This window comes from Neolamprologus multifasciatus, chromosome 2 (genome assembly GCF_963576455.1).
Source record: "Neolamprologus multifasciatus chromosome 2, fNeoMul1.2, whole genome shotgun sequence".
NCBI lineage: Eukaryota > Metazoa > Chordata > Actinopteri > Cichliformes > Cichlidae > Neolamprologus > Neolamprologus multifasciatus.
This window is the reverse complement of record NC_140440.1, coordinates 35,367,375-35,389,706: the sequence shown is the minus strand read 5'-3', so window position 1 is coordinate 35,389,706 and position 22,332 is coordinate 35,367,375. Positions and strand designations below refer to the sequence as shown.

The following is a 22,332-nucleotide window of genomic DNA, read 5'->3' as shown; positions in this document are numbered from 1 at the left end:
AGCAGGCAGCCGAGGGGATTGCAAAATGATCTCACTCCTGCTAAGTTTTAAAAGATACACAGAAATTAACAGATTTAGGCAAAAAAAAAAAAAAAGACTTTCCATTGTATTCTTTTTAGACAACTTCCAACATGTCACATCAGGTTATTTCTGCACTGCACCTGTTCTCCCTTCTCCGTCCTCCTTGCTCCATCGGCCGCTCGTGGACCGAAAAGGTCAGTTAATTTGGAAGTCTTTGTTGCATCTGCCAACAAAGCGTTTTCGTGCTATCGCAGCTTTTTCTGCTCTGCCTTTACTTTTTCTGTCCATCTCAACTGAAAAACGAGTCTAATCCGCCAACGCTAGAGGTCAAGGAATGAAACCGATGATGTTTTGCTTTAACCGGTCACATTTAAAGAAAAGGAGAGGCGGGGGGGGGGATGGGTTGTTGGAGCCTGTGTGTTAAGGTAGAAGAGATATGGGGGGGGGAGGGATTAAAAGAAAGAGATGGTGCTGGCTCTGAGACATTAAGTTTGTTTGCAGCTCTTCAGTGCTGCATGCAAGTACAAGGAGCTGTGACAGCAGGGGATTATGAGCTGATAAAGCTTTTTAGCCAAAAGAAAACTCTGACTTTGGATCGTTGTGTTTTCACAACTAAACTAACTCCCCTAACTTTTTTTCTTTGTGTGTTACATGCTGCTATACTATATTGTTGTGCTTATAATAACTAAATATATTGTTTATTATAACCAAGGCTTGGCTTTAAACTGTGTCCAAGTTATGCATAGCTGGTTGGCTCTTTATCAGATATTATGAATCAGTTGTTTCACCTTTATTCCTTATGATCATGCTGTGCATCTGCTAGGTCAGTCAGTAATTACTTGTTATTAATAGTAAGCAATGAAATTTTACATGATTACATGTTCAGTATGCTTTATGGTATTTTTATGGTAAGATGTTAACTTTTACAAACCCTCCAAGTGTTAATTGTCTCCAAGTAGCTCAGAATTAAAGCTTCTTAGCTTTAATTCTGAGGAACTACTGTCTAGTATAAAGTTGCCTCAGAACCAAGTAATAATAAAATCCTTTATAGTTCACAACTTCTGCAGTTAACAAGTTCTATTTGTAACACCTTAAACACATTAAAATCATACAGCGTTTATTCCAGTTAAACCAGAAGTGATTACACGTAGAACGATCGCGTTTCATACTCGTCCACTTCAGAGATTCTCTGAAAAGCCGTTGAACGAGGCTGCGATTGTTCAAGGCTACGAAACTCATCGTTTTCAGCTGACGGAGCTTTTTGTTGTGCGGGATTATCTATGTGCGCAGCCAATCCAGATGTTTAATGCCCACTGAGTTCCTGTTATCAGTTCTCGTGAGTCTCATAGGTCTTTAACAGGCCTAATCTGCCTACAAACCTGCCTGCAGAGATTAGTAGGCAGTTATCATTCACTGTAATCAGTGATTGAACAGAAAACAACGCAGAGCATTGAGAAAACCTCAGGTAAATATGTTAACCTTGAAACTATTTTGGTGTCTAAACGTAACCAAATAACATGTTTAAATGTTTATTGAGGCTGCAGAACGAAGAATATATAAGAACATAACTTATTAATGACGACTTTCTTCCTTATTGTTAAGTAGGAGGCTATTGATCGAGAATAAGGCATTAGTGTTTCATGGTAGCTAATAATGATCCTCAACTGTTACCAAAACCGAAGCTGCATAAGGAGTCCACTACCAGTTTGTTTTTGAGCGTGAGATGAGCCGCCCTGCTGAGAACACAGCAGCTTGTGTCGTTCTCTCCTTCAGTCTTTTATCAAATCTGGTGCTGGATTGAATCCAGAGCTTTCATTAAAGTTTGAGTTCTGAGACTGTTTGGTTGTTGAATGACAGAACAAAATATAAAGAAACATGAACCATGTGTAACGTGAATCTGAAATTGTATTCACCTGTGCATATGTTAGAATAATAAGAATATATGTGTGCACTTGTGTCCACAGATGAATCCTTTAAAGACTGATCCAGAAGGCAGAATAGGAAACTCTGAATGTCGTACAGAAGGTGCTGCTAGACTCTTTCTTAACAGCTGTTACTGGGAAAAAATACTTTGTTTTTCGTTTCATGCCACTAATGAAATTACTACTAAAAACAATAAACTCCTGATCGGTCCTCCTCCTCCTATATCTCAGGTATCCAACCAAGTTCAGCCCCATTGCAGAGATTTCCTAGTAGACGTCTAGAAATACAGCATCCTCTGCATTACACTGATTAGCTGGTTCACTTCTCATTGACCACGCTAATCATATTCATCATGGATGAGAAGCTATTGGAGATTAAATCAGTCAACATTCATCTGTGATGAATAAGTGATTTCTGCAGTGCGAGGGACCCTTCACATTAAAAGATCTGTCACTTTGGGCCCAGCAGAATTTCATTTTCATGGATTTGATTTTTCAGTTTCTTTAACAAAAAACTTGCTTAAAGAGGTCATTATTCATTAATGATATGATTAAGCTCATTTTTTTAGGTCATGAGTGCTCTTTTCTAAAATGCACAGCATCACTGAGAATTTTGTTTTTGCTTATATTATATACAGATGCCGTCTTGCTCTTTTGATGTTGCTGTGATCATTATTAGTCTGGATGTAGAAGCTTTTTCTAAAATGGATTTTTCATTAATGCTCTGCTATGACGCTGCATTTGCTTTTGTCAGTCGTGCTTATTTGGTGATGGGATCCTTTATTATGCTATAATTATTTATTATCAAAATTTTTGCATTTCTCAAAGCGCCAATGATCTCTTATCTTTATTTTAATGGATATTTTTACTGTACATGATAATCCAGGTTTTATTTGTATGGTTGGCTGTAGTTCTGCTTTATTTTCATCTGTAGTTTTAACTTGTCTCCATGTTTAATACACAGATGTCTTAAAAAAAGACAAAATAAACACCTATTTGATTAAAAGCTGAACAAAATGTTGTTATTACAAAGTGATGAAAGGTTTTTTAATCAGGCAGTGCTGTTGATAATAGTTCTGTTTGTTGCTTTGTTTTTGTTTTGTTTTTTTCTTGCAATGAATTTTGAAGAAAACCACTTTTCTCTGGTAAAATCCAATCAATGGTTACCGCTGCTTGTATTGTTTTTATCTTCACAAAGAGCAAAATAAAGTGTTTTACTCAAATTATTCTTGGCTTTCTGTGTTTAAGTTCACACAGCAGTGATTGAGAAACATTGCAATGACTTTTCTGAACTGCAAACATTAAGAAATGCTGTTGACTAATTACAGCTGTTCGTTTTTCCAGCCTCGTATTTATATTTCAACTTGATGATGTCTCACACACGGCTCCTCTTTGTCACAGACCTGCCCCCTCCGGCAACCAGAGACCGCCCTCCGGGATGTAAGACTGTGTTTGTCGGCGGTCTGCCAGAAAACGCCACAGAGCAGCTCATCATGGAGGTCTTTGGGCAGTGTGGCGACATCACAGCCATACGCAAAAGCAAGAAGAACTTTTGCCACATCAGATTTGCGGAGGAGCCGACTGTGGACAAGGCGCTCTTCCTGTCAGGTAAGAGGTCGCGAATCTAAAGCCTTCATTTTATTTTGGATATTTTTTCTCTGTAAAGTCTAGAGATGCTGGTACAGGAAACTCCCAGTCGATCAGTGCATTTGTAATTCACCTTCAGCACCCGAGGTTAAACTTTGTGGCTGTGCCACAAAGAAGAGCATTCAATTATTAAAAATGTTTTTATATTTCTTTATTCGACTGAGCACAGCAGAAATCAAAAACTGGCTCTGATCTAAGCAGAGTTTTCTACTACAGGTGCCAAAAAATGCATTTACCATAAAGGGCAACTAAAACTCTACTAACCATGTATCATTGTATAGGCTCCTATATTATCTCGTCCTTATTATCTTCACAGTAGCTTCTGGACTACATCTTAAATCTCTCAGAGCAAACACGTTGTCCTGTGTTCCTGCTCCCCCCAATTCAGAAATCTTCTCTGCGTTATTGTGTGTTCATGCAGGTAGGCAGGTGTGTGTGTGTCTGAGTGTGGGTTTGAATGAGAGACCCGTCGATTTCGTCCGCATATTCTCTTACAGTGAGATGTGGGAGTGGGGTCCATATATTAAAGTGATGACAGAGCTGTGTAGTTCCCCCATAAATAACACCACACACACACACTGTGCAAACAGTACCTAGAAACGACACCCACTCAAGCAGCCCCAGCACAGCGAGATCTCCTCATATGAAATATTGAAGCAGCAGCAGACTGGGAGCCTGAAGCAGACGGAGCAGACAGAGACCCCTGAAATCGCGCTCGTTTCTTTTCCTGCTTATTTTTGGTTCGTTGTTGTCGGCATCCAACGCTGTTTCAGCCTCTTTTTATTTCTCCTTTGATGAGAGTGTGTTGTGTGTCAGTAAATCACTCTGCGCATCATTACGTTGCCCAGTTGGAAAACACACTCTTACACGTGTGACCGAAAACACGCGTTGGATGCACTCTCTGATCATTTCGAAGCAATTAAATCACAAAATGGACCAGATTTCACTTCAGTCCACAACCAGCCATTAGTGGAAATTGAGTAAGGAGGGGAGAGTGGGGATAAGTGGGAACTAGTGTGGAGAAGAGTGGGGGTAATGAGGGATATTGTGGTGTTTCAGTGCCACTAGAGAAGTAATTGGCCTCTCTAAGTCTCCCTTGTGTATTCCCAAAAGGATGCAGGCCTTCTGTGCTCCACAAACCCTACAGCTAATATATCTTCTCAAACCAAGAGATCTAACAAGAAGAAGAGAGTAATGATGAGGGCGCGCTGGGGGTGAATCAACTCGTAGATCCCAATAAAAAGTGTCTTCACTGGATTTTGTTGGATCTAAATACACGTTGAAAGTAATGGAAAGTGTTTTACTGTTGGCTCAGAGGAAATCCCCAGTGGGACAGACTACACACACCTTTTTAGAGTGTCACTCCTTTCAAATGTATTGCTTTTCAGTTCAGTCAAGTGTAACTCAAATCATTTTTCTCCGTTTTTTTGAGCAGTGTAGAAGTTGTAAGACTAATGGAGAGTACCACAGACAAATGAGCACGCTTTAATGAGAAACTGATGTAAACAGGACGTACGAATTTGACAGATGTCCGGAATTAGAAGCATGCACGCTTTGCTGCAGTCTACGTGCCACAGGCGGCTGTGTAACTGTTACTCTGTCAGTTACAATGTGACGAGTGATGTCACATGTTACCTTTTTTTCCTTCGTGTTCTGAACTGTGAAGTAACAAATGAAAAACGAGGCTTTGTGAAACAGGAACAATGTAGCAGTGTTTAGACTAAATTCTGAAATCGTAACATGTAACAGCTGTGATCTGTTACTAAGCAGCCATTTGTGCACACAGTTTTTATAATGTCTTTTTTGAAGCTGTCGAATTCGTCCTTCATTTCTTGTATGATGTCTTTCTTAAACGTGGCAAACTCAGTTTTAAACTCTGCTTTAAGTCAGTGAATTTCCTTAATGATATCCTGGAAGTCTGCGTGAGGGTGGCTAGCTACATCTCCTTCCATCTGCTCGCCTTGCACGCTGTTCTCGGACATGTCTGCGTTGCCTCCTCTTGCCAGCTCCACTTGTTTCACAAAATCCTTAATGTTTCCTCATCTTTTTGACCTTCTTCCACCTTCCATGGCATTTATTACACGGTTTAGCGGTGGAAATATTCGAATTCTGCTTCTCTTTCGAGTTTTGACCAGGAGCTGCTAGCTTATGCTGCCATCTTCCTTACGTCGCCCTAGTGGTCTCCCTCACAGTTTTTATAATGTGATGTGCAATCTGCAGGTGCACAAAGTTGTTCACTTGTATCGGTACGTTGACCGTTGCTCCTTCTGCTCCTCCACATTAGTTTCTCTTAAGCTCCTCCTCCTTCATTCGACCATTATTTCTCTTTTATTTACAATTTCCGTTTCCTTCCTAGGTTATCGTATCCGTTTGGGTTCAAGCACAGACAAAAAAGACACTGGACGCCTCCACGTGGACTTCGCGCAGGCCAGAGATGACCTCTACGAGTGGGAATGTCGCCAGCGCATGTTAGCCAGAGAGGAGCGTCACAGACGCAAGATGGAAGAAGATCGCCTCCGGCCACCGTCCCCTCCTCCCATCGTCCACTACTCTGAGCACGAGTGCGGTCAGCTGGGAGACAAGATCAAAGGTAGACATGGATGCTGGCAATCTGTGCAGCATGTACAATAAAAGCAGGATATGAGAGCACAGACGGAAGAGAAGAACCTGCCGCATGTGTGGAAGAAAATCATTTGCTTCTGTCACATTGTTATTGAGAGAACACAAAAATAGGTCTCATGGCGCCGTCTTTATTCATGCAATCCAAAAACTGACAAGCTAGATAATAAGTCATGACAGTGGTTGAGTACTGCGAGTGTGTGTGCTTGCAGGGATTTCCCAGTGCAGGACTTTACAGCAACAGCCATAAACTGCAGCCGGTAAATCTGAGAAAGTAATTCTGATGTTCTAACAAATTTGCTTTCAAAAGACGTTACGAAACGGCTGTTAAACACAGATCAGTTTACTCTCCCTCAGCTTCTCTCTTATCTTGTCCTTTCTCCTCTCCCTGCACTCTCCTCCCTGCTCATCCTCTTCTTTCTCCCGTTCTCGGCTTTCTGTCGAGTTTCTGGCTGAATAAACTTGTTTCACTAATGAGCAGTGACACTTCCAGGTCTCAGTCACAGTTGCCTAATAACAAAATGGCTGTGACTTTGTGCCTCTCAACCATCTGCGTGAGTCTTTTTCAGCTCTCCCTTCTCCAGCTCTGTGCCGTTCCAGCCAAGGATTTGTTTCTGATCACTTTGGGCTGCTGTTGTGAAAACTTTTATCCCAACTATTGCTTCAGATTTAGGTTTTCTTTCCAAAGGGGAAAGAGGATTTAGCCGTTTCTCCCAGACACTCGTATAACTCAGATCCTGCTTTTAATGACACCTATAGAGATCAAACCCTATAAATGGGTTTCATCTACTGTTTTTAAACTTGTCTCTGCTCTTACCTGTTATTGAAGTCCACAAAGTTGTTTGTTTCCAAATATATAACTGTGTCATATTGTTTTTCTTTCATCCAGAGGCACTTGTATGTTTTTATTAACCCTGCTTTTATTTCGTACATGTTCAGTACAGGAGAACATGTTTTTAATATTTCACAGTTTATTATATGAAACATTTATTAGCGAGCAGAAAGCAGAGCATATTTTCAGCCTTATAGGTGAGAAGTCTCTGCTTTATCATCATGCTTGGTGTTTGCTCTCCTCTCCTTTCGTGAGCCTGTACAGGATGCAGCATGTTTTTTCTTTACTGTGTCAATCGTAACTCTTACTCTTTCTTGCCCAGATGACGGCAAATTTCCTGAAGCGGTTCGTGTGCTCCTGACCTGGCTTGAACGAGGCGAAGTTAACCGCAGAAACGCCAACAACTTCTACTCCATGATCCAGTCCTCCAACAGCCACATCCGCCGGCTGATGAGCGAGAAGAGTCAGCATGAAAAAGAGATGGAAGAAGCCAAAGACAAGTTCAAGACTGCTCTGGCTGGTATACTGGCTCAATGTGAGTTACTGCAGTCTGTCTCTCACAAACACACACTTGCATATTTCAATTTTTACACTGTATATACTGTAAGGAAGCTTCTTATTGGACAATACAGGAAGAGGATATGATGGCATGAGTCAAATCCTGTTTGGTTCAGTGTAAGTTTTAGGATAGCACACCCACATTGAATGGAAATAGTTTGTAAGCTAAACAAAGGCACCAAGAATCCAGATCAAGCCTGGAGAAGTGTAATCCACTAAAAAGTAAGTATGACATCGTTCACAGTCTCTCACATGACGCACAGACAAATGTAACTACTGACCTACACACTGCGGTTTAAAGGTTAGGCTTAATAGTGTCATAGCTGCCCTCTTGTCTTGTACTAAATTGTTGTTGGCACCATGGCTTAAAGGTAAGTTTAATTTCTTTCCTAAGAATGAAAATGGTATTTATATAGCGCTTTATTAGTCCCTAAGGACCCCAAAGCGCTTTACACTATACACAATCATCCACACATTCACACACTGGTGATGGCAGCTACATCGTAGCCACAGCCACCCTGGGGCGCACTGACAGAGGCGAGGCTGCCGGACACTGGCGCCACCGGGCCCTCTGACCACCACCAGTAGGCAACGGGTGAAGTGTCTCGCCCAAGGACACAACGGCAGGGGCTCGAACCGGCAACCTTCCGATTACAAGACGAACTCCCAACTCTTTTCGCCACGATCGCCACAAAATGTTCCTGTAAGGCTCCTGCTCCCTTTTTGTTGCTTCTATAATACAAAATATTTCTTTAAAAAGTCAGAGGAGAGAAAGGTTGATATTGTTGTTGGAAGAAAACACAGTGTATTGTTATTAAGGTCGCCAGATGGATGTAGTAACATACTTTCTGCAAGAACACACTGGAGAGCAAGCATGTACAGGGAGTGCTGCACAGTGATGTTGATAAAAAGCCAAAGGCATAGTAAGATGGAGCTTCAGCTCTTCAGCTGCTGATTTCCACTAAAGTCTGCAACACTTTGTCACCACATGCATGTTAAAAACAACGTGACGTCATTAGAGACGGTCGCTGGTTTGCAACTGTTTCATTTTTGTTTATTAGATAAATAACGCACATGGAAAACACAGATGGTGGGTGTATAGCTCTTTGTATAAACCGGAAAGAGAGGCAGGCCTGTTGTTGTTGTTGTTGTTGTTGTTTTGTATTGGCCATTCTCAATTATTTCAGCCACACATAAATTCTCAGCTTCTTCCTGATGCTGTAACTCAGCCTGTGGAGGCTTTATTTGTCATAACAGCTAAAGTCTGTCTGGGTTACTACTCGCCGTCCACAAATTGTAGTTTGTGAAGCTGTATGTCACCTTACAGGATCTCTTATCCCAAATTTAAAAAGCTTCACTTAATCTTTACTGGTGTCTATTGTTGCACACAGTCTCATTGCATGTGTGCAGGTTTTGAGATGCTGGCTTCTGCTGCTACCTCACTAGATTTGAAGTTGTGGTGCTTAAAGCCCTGAAAAACAGACTCAAAAGCTTCTCCAGAAACTCCAGATAATTGACAGTGAAGAGGTTGCATTTGACCGACTTTCTGCCGTGTCGAAGACGAGTAGTATACAAAATGTAAAAATATTTCCATATATGCTCACAGGCCTGAAAGCCTGTCTGAACACGTGCCTCTCGTCTTTGCCTTGACCATCGATTGGATCCATCAAATTACAGGGTGCTGGGAAGATGATATTGATCCTTGAACTGTGCTATCTCTCACCACTCTGCAATCACACACACACCAACGCACACTTAACTGGAGGTCTTATTGGCTCCTCCTCTGCGTGAGTTGGGGCTTCTGAGATACACAGACCACCCAGGACCACCTGCATGACAACAGACAGGTAGCTGGTGGAAAAATCACTCCGTTGATGTACTGCACAGAAGATAAAATCTGACACAGAATATATTTAGACGCAGAGCAGCTGTCTCCATCACATCCAGAGTAAATGGAGACCCTGAAGTTAAAGGTTCTGGCTTATTGCCTCGTGCTAATTAGGCACGATGACCCGAAAAAACTCAAAGTCCAGACTCGAGTCTCTACCCTTTAAACGACTTTGTAGTTACAGTCGTGTAAAAGGTTTTAGCAGCAGCAGAGAGCTTGTGGCATTTGCACAGGAAAAATAAATCAGGAACACTCTTACTTGAACAACTTGTTGTCCTTGGGCAAGGTTCTTGAGCCCACGTCTGCAGTGGAGCTGCATTGTGGTCAACGGTAGCATACTGAGAGTCGGCCTTGGTTATTTTTGGCAGCTGGCAGTTGCTGAGCAAAATGTCCCTCATTAAACAATAAGTCTGCAGCCATGCTAGCAGCTCTGAGACGCTGCACTCCTTCCTTTCTTCAAGTCACATCTGAGGTGCTATAATTTCTTTTTTAAATAGTATTAACTTCAGCATCCAGGATGTAATTATGACGGGAAAGCTGCCATTTTTGGGAAAACCTGTGATATTCCCAACTGCCATTTAAAAGCACCTGAACTGACAGGAAAAAAGAAAATGTGAGTAACTCTTCAGTAGGGATGGGTACCGGTATCCGGTGCCATGATGGCACCGGTTCTGACATAAACGGTAGTAACCAGACCGAAAAGCAGCGCGCATTTCGGTGCTTTATTTCGGTGCTTTTTTTTCCTGAGCTGTGGTACACTTTCTTCTTCCTTACATTTCTATTGGCGGTTGGCAAACAACTGAAAGGTGCATTACCGCCACCAACTGGTATGGAATGATACACTTTAGATTCTAGCCAATCATTTTACGTTTCGAGGATAGTAGGCGGGTCCAGGTACGTACGTTCTTTTAGAGCAGAGCTACAGATTAAAAATGCCCAAGGCAAAGCGGTCAAAAGTCTGGCTGTACTTCACAGCAAAAGATGCAAACTCAGCAGCCTGCAACAAGTGCTTTAAGCTGATACTGTCAAAGGAGGTCACACTTTAAATCCGATGAACCTAGCCCTGCCAGTGTAGCAGAAATGATGATGGCAGCAGCAGCCGTTCTTCTCTGCGTGAGTAGCTTAATGTTGTTCGTGTGTAATTTACGTTGAGTAGGCTAACCGCGTTATTAAATTAATGCATGTAACGTGAACTAGCAAACATCATCATAGCTACATGCAGCTGTCTTCTTGTTTGATGGCAGATACTCCCTTCACCCTGGACAAAAAGGCTAAAATGACCAAAGAAAAAGTGGAAACAGTTAAACATGAGAGGTTTTTGGACAAAGTTTGTGTTTTTTCCATTGTTTAAGCTGCTTCCAGCCAAGAGTGATACCATATATGCCGTATACCTGCAGAAAAGGCTAACATTGTTATCTTTTTACAAAAAAACAGCTGAACATGAGAGGTTTTTGGACCATTTTTGTGTTTTCCATTCTTTAAGCACCGGTTTGGGCACCGTTTAAGCACCGGCACCGTTTCAAAAGTACCGGTTTGGCACCGGTATCGGATAAAACCTAAACGATACCCATCCCTACTCTTCAGTCAGAGTCAAGATTGAATTCGGTATGTTCGAATTTGTTAGACATAGTGGTGTATTTGGCTAATCGTAAGCCACTCGGTTTAATTAAACCATACCTGTTAAATGCAGATTACCCATTAATTTGCTTGCTTGTAGTAAGAAGTGAAGTCGCTTCCCAAATATGTGCCTGGAAATATTTCAAGATGGCTACAGAACTACAAGATGTTCTTTCAGGAAATGTCAGAGAGTTTATGCTCTGGGTTCATGAATAACTGCCAAGTTTAGTGATCCAGTGGTGATGTTTGTGTCAGCCTGGACTAAAATAATCAGTTTATGCTATAGTGTTGGTAATTACAGTCAAGAGTAGACATGTGCTAAAGAGCAACAGGCTCTGCATAAACCAGTTTGTCTCATATAATTCAAGCATGCTCTGCAGAAATCGTATCATTTATTGAACTTTTGCTTGTGGGAACCATCTGATCACTCTGCCATAAGATGATGCACACTGGCATCAGCTGGTAAGTAGAACACACGCATGCATACACCACTGAACGAACACACACACACACAGTTCTTTACATCCCTAGTTGACTCGGCTTTTTCACTCCTCTGCTCCTTCCCAACTGTCCTCTCTCTCTTTCTCCCTCTCTCTCTCTGTCTCTGGGTGGTCACTGGTCCTTCCCTGCATCCTGCCACAGTTGAACAGATTGTGTCTGTATTCCAAGCTGCTTCCAAACAAAAGGCATGGGACCATTTCTCCAAAGCTCAGCGCAAGAATCTGGACATGTGGCGCAAACAAGCAGAGGTTGGTACATTTTGATTTAACTGTGTCAATCACATCATTTATGGAAAAATTAGTCATTATCCCACTTTGTTTTACGCCTTCTCAATGTAAAGCTTTAAAATGTTCTTTGATACCAAAGAGGTGATGGTAATAATAAAGAAATGATAGGAAAGGGCAGAGCCCATGTAATAGTAAGTAGCAGGTGCCTCTCAATCAAGCGAGATCCAGGCACAGACTGAGGCCCAGACCTCTGCCCTTTCCTCCTCCACTCCTTCCTCCAGCCTTGCCTCCCCCATGAAGAGATACAAGGTGCTTGGTGAGTCTGTTTCTTCCACCCCTAAGTGTTCAAGAAGAAAGGTAAATCTGCCTCCCCTGCCCTCTTCACCAATAAATTAGAAGATGTTGATTTTGGGGGCTTTTTTCTTTCTCTGAAGTAAATGATTGAGGAACATATATCGAGAGCTAAAAGCATATTCGTTTTCAAGTCTAACAGCACTTCTGTCATCTGCTGTCTGCTTGCTGTTTTCTCTCTCTGCCAAATGGAACATTAATTGACATGATGATGGGTTGTATGTAATGGAGGCATGTGTTGCAGTCCTGCGTCTAATGGACCATATATGAGCATATCTGATTGGTAAGTTTCTTTGAACCATAGTATGAAAAACAACAGTTTTAAGATGCAAGTTAAAGCCCAGTTAAGCTCATTAATAACGAAACACGTCGCAGCAGAAGCAGCAGTCAACTTGTGCAAAAAACTTCACATTGAAGGTAGGTGGTGGTGCAGAAATGTCGCTCCAATTATCAGATGTACTGCAGAATTATGAGCATGGAAGTTGTGTTTATAATGGCTCGTGTTAAGGCCTCTGAGTAAGAGGAAGCAGAATGATGCATATTTAATTGCACATGCTGCCATCAGAAAAGACCCTTTTGTTTTATTGCCTCACTCAGTCCTTAAGCAACACGCTCACTGACGAATCATAAAAACATACTCTTAGTATTGAAAGTTTTCAAATCTCATGTTGTGAACAGTGTTTACATCAGGCCTCGGGTGTTTTTCCGTTCGTTTCCTTCCTTGCGTACATTAGGCTGTACAGTATGACCCTAAATGTAAACAAAAGAGACCACGGTGGGTGGACTGCTGCTAAATATGTCCTGATACGAGGAAACATCCTTCGAAGAGTTTTCTCTTCAGGCTGTTTTACTCTTACAATCTCTGAGAAGAGATTTAGACACTTCGTGACATTGTGTGCTTGTCTCAAAGTGAAGTAGTTTCAACTCTAGCTGTTGGGTTAGCGTAACCCCGAGTCGAGTCTTTATCTCTGGCTGTTAGCGCTCAGCGCCTGGAGAAAAGTAATCGTAACTAGCGAGGTCACATGCAGCTGGTAGGCATCTTCAAGTATAGATTAACCTAATAAATCACTCGGTGCCCTTACTCCCTGTACATTCAAACACTGAAGTGTTTTAGTGTCTGTCAGCTCATTGCTTTGGATCAGTCTTGCACTTGAGCTTAAGCTGCAGCAGGCAGAAAAAATGTATTAAAGAAATAGGGAACAATTACTCAGGTTAGGTATAGAAAAAATCAACCTCTAAGGAGGCGATGCTCCTTTCTGCTTCACTGAAGGCTTACAATTCCAAAAAGTGCACATGCATTTTATGATTGCTTACAAGAAACACGTCCACGCCTATATTGCTGGGTTGGTACAGTGCACTCAGCTGTTACCTTTAGTTATATATGGACGTAGGGATGGGTATCGTTTAGGTTTTATCCGATACCGGTGCCAAACCGGTACTTTTGAAACGGTGCCGGTACTTAAACGGTGCTCAAACCGGTGCTTAAAGAATGGAAAACACAAAAGTGGTCCAAAAACCTCTCATGTTCAGCTGTTTTTTTGTAAAAAGATAACAATGTTAGCCTTTTCTGCAGCTATGGGGCATATATGGTATCACTCTTGGCTGGAAGCAGCTTAAACAATGGAAAAAACACAAACTTTGTCCAAAAACCTCTCACGTTTAACTGTTTTCCACTTTTTCTTTGGTCATTTTAGCCTTTTTGTCCAGGGTGAAGGGAGTATCTGCCATCAAACAAGAAGACAGCCGCATGTAGCTATGATGGTGTTTGCTAGTTCACCTTACATGCATTAATGTAATAACGCGGTTAGCCTACTCAACGTAAATTACACACCAACAACATTAAGCTACTCACGCAGAGAAGAACGGCTGCTGCTGCATCATCATCATCATCATTTCTGCTACACTGGCAGGGCTAGGGGCCAGGACTCTCCTCTTCGGGTTTTTGGGGGATGTTGCTAATTCCGGGTCGATAACAGGCACCACACCCGCAGTAGATGTGCTCGGTGTGAGGTCTCGCAGCAAGCTATCAAATACGGCGCATTTCTCGGCTTTTAAAAAAAACACTATGCGTCACCAGGTGTTTCATCAGATTTGAGGTGTTACCTCCTTTGACAGTATCACAGTATCAGCTTAAAGCACTTGTTGCAGCTGCTGAGTTTGCATCTTTTGCTGTGAAGTACAGCCAGACTTTTGACCGCTTCGCCTTGGACATTTTTAATTTGTAGCTCTGCTCTAAAAGAACGTACGTACCTGGACCCGCCTACTATCCTCGGAAACTTAAAATGATTGGCTAGAATCTAAAGTGTATCATTCCATACCAGTTGGTGGCGGTAATGCACCTTTCAGTTGTTTGCCAACCGCCAATACAAATGTAAGGAAGAAGAAAGTGTACCACAGCTCAGGAAATAAAGCACCGAAATGTGCGCTGCTTTTCGGTCTGGTTACTACCGTTTATGTCAGAACCGGTGCCATCATGGCACCGGATACCGGTACCCATCCCTATATGGACGTGTAACAAGAAGTGTAAAAGGCAACTACACACTGTGCATGAAGGTCAGAGAACCAAAACAATGGGCTGCATGTGGCAGTAGAGGTGGATGCTTCCACTTAGTGCCATTAAAGCTGATCATTTCTTTACATTACTATCAAATAATGGTTTTATTTCGTTCATACCTGTCTGTCTTAGAGGCTGCAGTGCTTGCAGCCACTGTCCCGTGTATAGAGAATAGGTAAGTAAGTGTTTGTTTGGGGACAGTTTAACATCAGAGAGCCAGTATCACTCTGTGGCTACAGGCGAATAATAGAGGAGCTGCAGCTCACAGGCAGAATCAGACAACAGCTGTCTCTCTGTCTTTATGTGGTGTGTTTGTGTATATGCGGTGGATGTGTGCTTGTACACACAGGGCTGTTTCTCCACATGTGCTTGTGTGTTTCGAGTACCTGTTTGACCTGTGCCACGGCTCAGGCTGATAACATCAGCTGACAGATGGTTTCAAATGTATTTACTCTTGGGCTGCTTTTTTGCTCCCTCGCTTAGAAATTGTTATTTCATTGATTTTGCACTTTTTATCTGCTGATGGTGTTTGTAAACACAGCACTCCCCCATATGTGTCAGTAAATACTTGTTTTCATATTTCACTGTCTTTATTTCATTGATTGCCTCAGAGACGCCCTGTTGATAACGTGTCCTCGTCCGTGTAGTTGTGTGTAATACATGAAGAGAATATCATGCTTTGAAAAAAATCCTTTGAAAGACACTAGAGGCTCATGGAGGTGTGTTGAGTGATGGCTTGTATGTTTTGCTTTTGTTCTAAAGCATAAATCATATATTTAATGATTTAACTAGGGATGCAACGACACCAATTTTTTCAAACCGATGCGATACCGATACTTGGATCTGAGTACTTGCCGATACTGAGTACAAAAACCGATACTTCTACCACACACACACACACAAATACAATGAATTGGAAGACAGATTTTATTATATTCCCTGCCGATAAAAAATAAAATCTTAATAAAAATGACCACAAAAAAATTTCAAGTGAAAAATAAGCACTTCTGTTTAATTATTGCAGTCTCCACATAGTGATATTTTGTTAAATTACAGAACTATTGGCACTGTCTCGAGCTTTCAGAATAATAAAGAAACACTTCTGTTTGGAATAAAATAAATACAAATTAGGTTTGAGAATAAAATAAACTTTTAAATTATTGCAGAGTGTCCAATTTCATATCACAGCTCGAGTATGCTGAGAAGACGGTGCAATCCTATGTTTTCCACGCCCGGCATTGGCTGGTCATCGAGAGAAATAAAATGAGTCAGAGCCTCTGTTATTTTAACTGTCCGTGGATTTTCTCTTGACATTTTTCTTTGCTTTTCCAAAACCTGAGTTAAAGTTGGCTGTTCCACACTGCTGACATTTTGTTTAGCCTAGCTACAGCAGCCTCCAGTTTCTCTTTTTTATCTGGAGCTGCCAGTCTCACTCGCCTAACCCTGTGTCTGTTTAGCGCGGGATGTCCCCCTAGTGGCCAATCTAAAAACTACAACAGAAATGACAAGCCACCCTCTGATTAATGAAATAAGTTGGTATCAGTTCATGGTATCGGTTAACTTTTACGAGTATGAGTACACACACATTTTACAGTATCGGCCCTGATACCCGATACCAGTATCGGTATCGGTGCATCCCTAGATTTAACCCTTGTGTTGTCCTCGGGTCAAAAATGACCCCTAGGTGGATGGGAACCCCGAGGACAACACAAATGAATGGAGGTCAAAGTTGAAATCACTTTTGAACGCTAAATGCTGTAAATGAGTGAAGTCGCAGGAGAGAGGAGTATCATGGTGAGATGATATTGATCGATGCCTTTGGCTTTAAATCGGCTGCCTCAAAGTTCAACCTTTAAGCTGCAACAAAGGTTGAGCTCTATAGATGATTGTGCAGCTGTTATATTAACAACTGCTTTCATTATATTCATTAATATGTGTTGCATACATGTGTAAATCAAGTCCTCACCGCTTTTGCAGCACAAGCTGAAATATTAGGCCTGTCAGAGCATGTAATCGTGTATCTAATGCATCATACATCTGAATTAGCTGCATCATAATTCTTTCGAGATGTATGTTTTCCACTAAAATGCAAACATGTTATTAAAGGTCCAGACAGACCAAACAATGGAGATGTGGTAGGATAGTCTCAGTGTTAACAGTCGACCATATGTTTATTTGTTTGTTTTGACTTTCTCTCAGCACAAACCTGGAAGGTTTTGTCTCAATTACAGCCACTCCACTTCAGTGGTATGACCTTAATCTTTAAACCATTTTGAAACCTGCTTCTGGTTACTGGTCTCCAGATGGATGTAGTCATTAGTGATTCTGTCTGTGAGGGTGAAATGAAATGGAGAAGATTGGTATTTTACAGTTACTGCTGGTGTTTCCAGATGTGCCCTCAATTAGAATAAAACACGGGCATAAAAACCAGCAGCAGGCGCGACGTGCACCGAGACACTTATCATGGTTTGTTGTTGTGAATCAGTGTGTAGTGAAATTGAGGAGCTTTCATTTCATTGACAGATGGTAGAGTTGCATTTGTATGGCTGCTTTAATGTATGCTGTTTTTCTCCAAGTACAAAACGGTGAGGTCTCGTTACATATGTGCTACCGTATACCCCATTTCCGAGCCATAGAAGGAACTGAGCCCTAGCTCTGATATCATCCTTTTATCTCTCTGCAGCTGCACTCCTTTGTTCTGTACCAATATGTTCAAAGTTTTCCTTTGCAGCTCAGTTTTCCTTTAGCGTCAACGTTGAAGGAGTTTACTGATCAGCACCTGCTAAAATGTGCATCACTCTGGAGTCTTTGCAGTTTTGACCCGTCGCTCTTTTCACTGTGTTTCGCAGGAGATTAGAAACATGCACAACGAGCAGCTGATGGGCATCAGACGAGAGGAGGAGATGGAGATGTCTGATGATGATATGGAGGATGCCCCTGACAGCAAGGACTCTGAGGACTCAGGTATGCATATGCATCCACAGTTCAGCACTTCTGTCATCTTGACAGGAAGTACACTGATCACGATTTCCAAAGGATCAGCACAGAGACTGTTAAATAACTGAGGGAGACAGCTCTGTTTGACTGAAACGACAGTAATCAGCCCCCAAGCATCTGACATCCCCGCATGAATACAAACACATTCAGACTGCATCAAGTTGCTGACAATATGCAAGCTAGCCGGAGTTAATGTTGAACATAAGTGCTGAATGTCATTCACCTCAGTCCACCCCAGTGAATGTACACATAGGAGCATGAACATGTGCCAATCTGTCCACATCTGCCAGCTGCCATCTAATTTCAGATTGGGGCATCACTGAAGTGCCATAATCTTCTGTTGCTCCCTCAAAGGAGGCTCTTTGTGTTTGCTGAAGCAACAAAAGTTAATGATGCTGCTAATCCCTCAAACCCCATAACAATAACCCAATAATTCTATAGTAGTCATTGGTGCAACATGCAGGGAAGCACACGTGAGGCCTCTTCATCCCATGTTCTGTTCCTCTTCACGTCTCAGATGTGTGGTTTCTTCTTGGCTTTTAATCAGCCTGATCTCTGCCTTTTGCTAATATGACAGCATCTCTAATTAGCATGCAAATGTATGTAAATGCACTCGTCACTTCAGCCCCTTCTCTTTTGCAACCTTGCTGTTTAGCTATCATTAATTAGCATTGCTGTCAAAGACCTGTCATTTCACTCAATGCTGCAGGATGGGCTGAGGTGGCAGGTGTTAATGTGACACTTCTTCGTATTTGTGTTAACAGGCTGAGTGTTGCACCCCCCCCCACACACACACACACACACACACACACACACTCACTAACCTTTAAGCAAACGGGCATGTTTACACGTCAGCCGTCCCGGCTAAAAACACCTGTGTTATGACTGCAGCCTCTTAAAAAGGGAATCGATGCTCCACATCTGACTCACGTACAGAATAGAAGGCAAAAGAGCCGCTTCTGTGCATGACTGTACACCCGAAGGTGTATGCCTACGTGCACACTCGCGGATATCTGCAGGTCGATAGCTTCGCCTGTTACGTAACAGAATCTGGCCGAGCAGTTGACATCTCCTCACACCAAGTTGATGAGGCTCTCAGATCAATACACTTCTCACCTCAAACCTTCATTTTGCTGGTAGGAAAGAGCTCACACAAACCCAGCACGGACACACACACACACGCCCAGCAAGAGTTCATTAACACTGCCAACGGTCCTCCATGATAGACTGCAGGCAGCACTCGTGAACACCCACACAAAACCTAACAAGACATGCTTTCATGCACACACTCACTCACACAGGATGGGGCTTATCTCCCCAGTCCAGTCAGTGTGTTGCAGTTTCCCAAAGAGCTTCTGCTCAAGACTTGCAGTAGGAGAGCAGAACCGATATCTTTGGAGCTGAGCAGATCTCATGGAATAATACCTCCTCCCAATCTGCTCTCTTTTACTCAGTAGGTCAGGTCAAATGTCCAATTGAGAGCTACTGGCTAGAACACTCTGGTATTATTACAGCTTTGAGTACATTAATATAAACTATAGGTGTTTGATCCCTGGACATGGTATATAGAAGTGACAGTGCTCCACCAACTTGACAGCATTGTACTGTTGGACTTTGGGCCCTTTTGTGTTCGATAAAATGCTTGAAAAGTAACTAAATATCATTTAAATTTGGTTACTCAGTCTGCTTTCTAAAGGGGACCTACAATGCTTGTTTGCTTAACAACTTTTCTGCTTTGGTTTAAGGGTGGGGGGGTGGCAGCTGACATAAGGGTACATCCTGGACAGATCAGCAGATTAGAATCACCAATTAGCTTTACACACATCTTTGGACTACTGGAGGGAACCAGAGTACCTGGAGAAACCTTGCACAGAAACAATGAGAGCATTCAAACACAGAGCGAGCCCACAGCTTACAGCAACCTTCTCTCCTGTGAGGACACTGAGCACCTCTGCCTTATGCTCATTTCCAAAGTCTTGTTTTCATTCGTGGACTCTAAAATTGTAGCTTTGCATCAGTAACAGTTTTGTAAAATCTGTGTTTATCTTATACTGTGGATTAGTGCAAACCCCTCAGCTTTTGTTTTTGTTTGTTTTTTGGGGGGGTTTTTTGTTGGTTTTTTTGCCTGTCCCGTTTGGCTCTTTTGCATCAGAATTATTGTCTAAAGGCGAAGAAAGATGCCCAACGGATTTACTTTACCAAATTGACCATCCCAGCCTTGCCGTAATGGTCCATTTGATTCACCTTTTATTGTTTATTTTATTTTCGCTTGCTGAATATGGGACAGACTTGACTGGGGGAACGAAAAGGGAGAAAGAAAGAGGGAAAGAAAAACAGCTGAGAAGAGGGACGGGGGAGAAGGGCAAAAAACAAAAACCAACAGAATAAGCAGAAAAAATAAATAAATATATCGATCACCTGGATCAAATTGTAGCTTTGCATCAGTAACAGTTTTGTAAAATCTGTATTTATCTTATACTGTGGATTAGTGCAAACCCCTCAGCTTGGTTCAGTCACTGGTCTAAAACAAGCTGCTTTCGTTCCCTTGCTCTTTCCTTTCCCAGCGTTTCTTTGATTTGCTACCCCTACTAAAAGCGTTTGAACAGGAGTTGTTGGGGCCGTCTTTCACAGCTAGTGCTGTTCGCCTGATGTGACCACATCAGTTTATCCAGTGTCATTGACATTTTACAGAGCCCAGAGTAGAAAATAGGCCTCAAAGTAAACATTTAGAGCAGCCTGAGCTTTTGGCTCACAGGGATAACTTTCATATATATTGACCTCAGTGTTTGAAAGTTCTGCAGTGCTTAATGTAAGCATGCACTATTGTAACAGTACACAGAAAATAAGGAAAAGCATTATGGGTAGAAATGTAAAGTTTTCTCCAAGCTTTCCTCCCTGGGTCAGTTATAAAATCTCATATAGTGAACTTGTTCATCAGTCTGGATTTACTCCAAATGTGATGGGAGTTGTTTTTTCTTTTTAATATCTTGCCAAGCCGCTGTCATTCAACTTATGAAAGGGAAGGCGCCTCTGGTTCCAATTTCAAAATGTCTTTGAATGATATCCTCACTGTTAACCTGGAGACACAGCACTTTCTCAGTTGATCAAACATTGTATGTGTTTTTGTTGCTATAAGCGGGGATTAAATTGGGATTTGTATGAGGTTCATAAGTGTGTAACTTATAACTGTGACTGCCAGAAAAATATTTCTGTATACGAAAGGTCCATATTGAAGTAAAAAAAAAAAAGTTGAAGCATCAAACTTTAAAGATGGGAATTAATAATCATGGTCCAGCCTTTCTGATAATTACATCAAAAGGAAAATTCTTTATAGACATTATAAGTGATGTTTCACTGCTTTCAGTACTTTGTATTGAACAGTGTGCAAATGTAAGCTAACCCTGCTAGCAGTCGAACTTATTAGCTAGTAGGGCTGCCACGATTAGTTGACTAGTCACGATTACGTCGACTATCAAAATCATCGACGACTGATTTAATAGTCGACGTCGTTTGAAGCTTTGTAAGATCCCAAAAGACGCAGGAATAAGTAGTAGGATTTAAGAGTGTAATAACGGACTGAAACAGAAGATGGCAGCACTGCATGTACAAGGATGCCAGCTGCTGTTAAACCCCGAAGAAGAAGAAGCTGTGTCCCAGAATTCATAGCGCAGCCCAGCTCAGTTTCCAACAATGGCGGCAGCTAGTTAGTTTTAATATTACTCTTATTATTCTTTCTGGGTCACAAAATAAACGTTTAACATATTTTCAGGCGAGAATGTAGCTGTGTAAACCTCAAATATCTGCTCAGTTTATCAAGACACCACATATTTTCAAAAGCGCTCCGACGTTTTCGGAGACGTCTGTTAGCTCGATAGCTAGCCGGGGGCTAGGCTCACTAGAGCCGTGAGAACACCGGACTCCCGCAAATCGTTTTCAAACCCACCGCCGTCTTTCGCTACTCAGGTTAAACATGATATATAAGTCACTTAGATAACTTAAAAATGTTATTGTTTGGCTTTTTTCAGTATTTTATTTGTTCTTGAGTAAATCGGTTTGGCTGAGATTATAGTTATAGTTTTTACACAGCTGAATAAACGTCAAGCAGACAGCTGATTATCAGAAGTGTGAGATGCTCAAGAATTTACTCCAGTGTCCTGTTATATTTTAGATAGCAAGGAGTTTATTAAACTTCACCGAAACAATCTGCATTAAAATTAATAAACTATCATCTTGTCTTTATTTTTAGTTAGCACATACCTTAAACACTTAAAGCTGTAAGCTAATGATAGTTATATAAGAGCAGATGCTGCTGGTGCAATAAGCTGTACGTTTTATGTCCAATGGATGATGATCTGATTAGTCGATTGTGGCAGCCCTAATGGCTAGCTTATTGTAGCAACTGGCTAACTGAAATAGACTTTCATAGCAGTTTACTTTCATGAAAGGAAACTACAATAAGCTTCTGTGTCACTTTTCTGACCTATTTCTCTCCTTACCTTGAATCCATCGTCTCCTGGCATCTATTTTATCTGAATGAAAAAACAGACGAACCCACTGGGAGACCATACTTCATGCACACTACATTATTCAGTTCACTG

General features: G+C 41.7%; 1 protein-coding gene across 9 annotated transcripts in view; it reads left to right on the top strand.

Annotated features, from left to right (window-relative positions):
- enox2 (ecto-NOX disulfide-thiol exchanger 2) overlaps window positions 1-22,332 on the top strand; it is a 209,557-nt gene that overhangs the window by 162,917 nt on the left and 24,308 nt on the right. For all 9 annotated transcript variants that reach the window (XM_085130882.1, XM_085130908.1, XM_085130899.1 and 6 more), the window contains 5 exons: window positions 3,345-3,551; window positions 5,947-6,180; window positions 7,364-7,576; window positions 11,747-11,853; window positions 17,587-17,701. In XM_085130882.1, coding sequence (XP_084987008.1) covers window positions 3,345-3,551; window positions 5,947-6,180; window positions 7,364-7,576; window positions 11,747-11,853; window positions 17,587-17,701 — 876 coding nt within the window. The remainder of the gene's footprint in view (window positions 1-3,344; window positions 3,552-5,946; window positions 6,181-7,363; window positions 7,577-11,746; window positions 11,854-17,586; window positions 17,702-22,332) is intronic.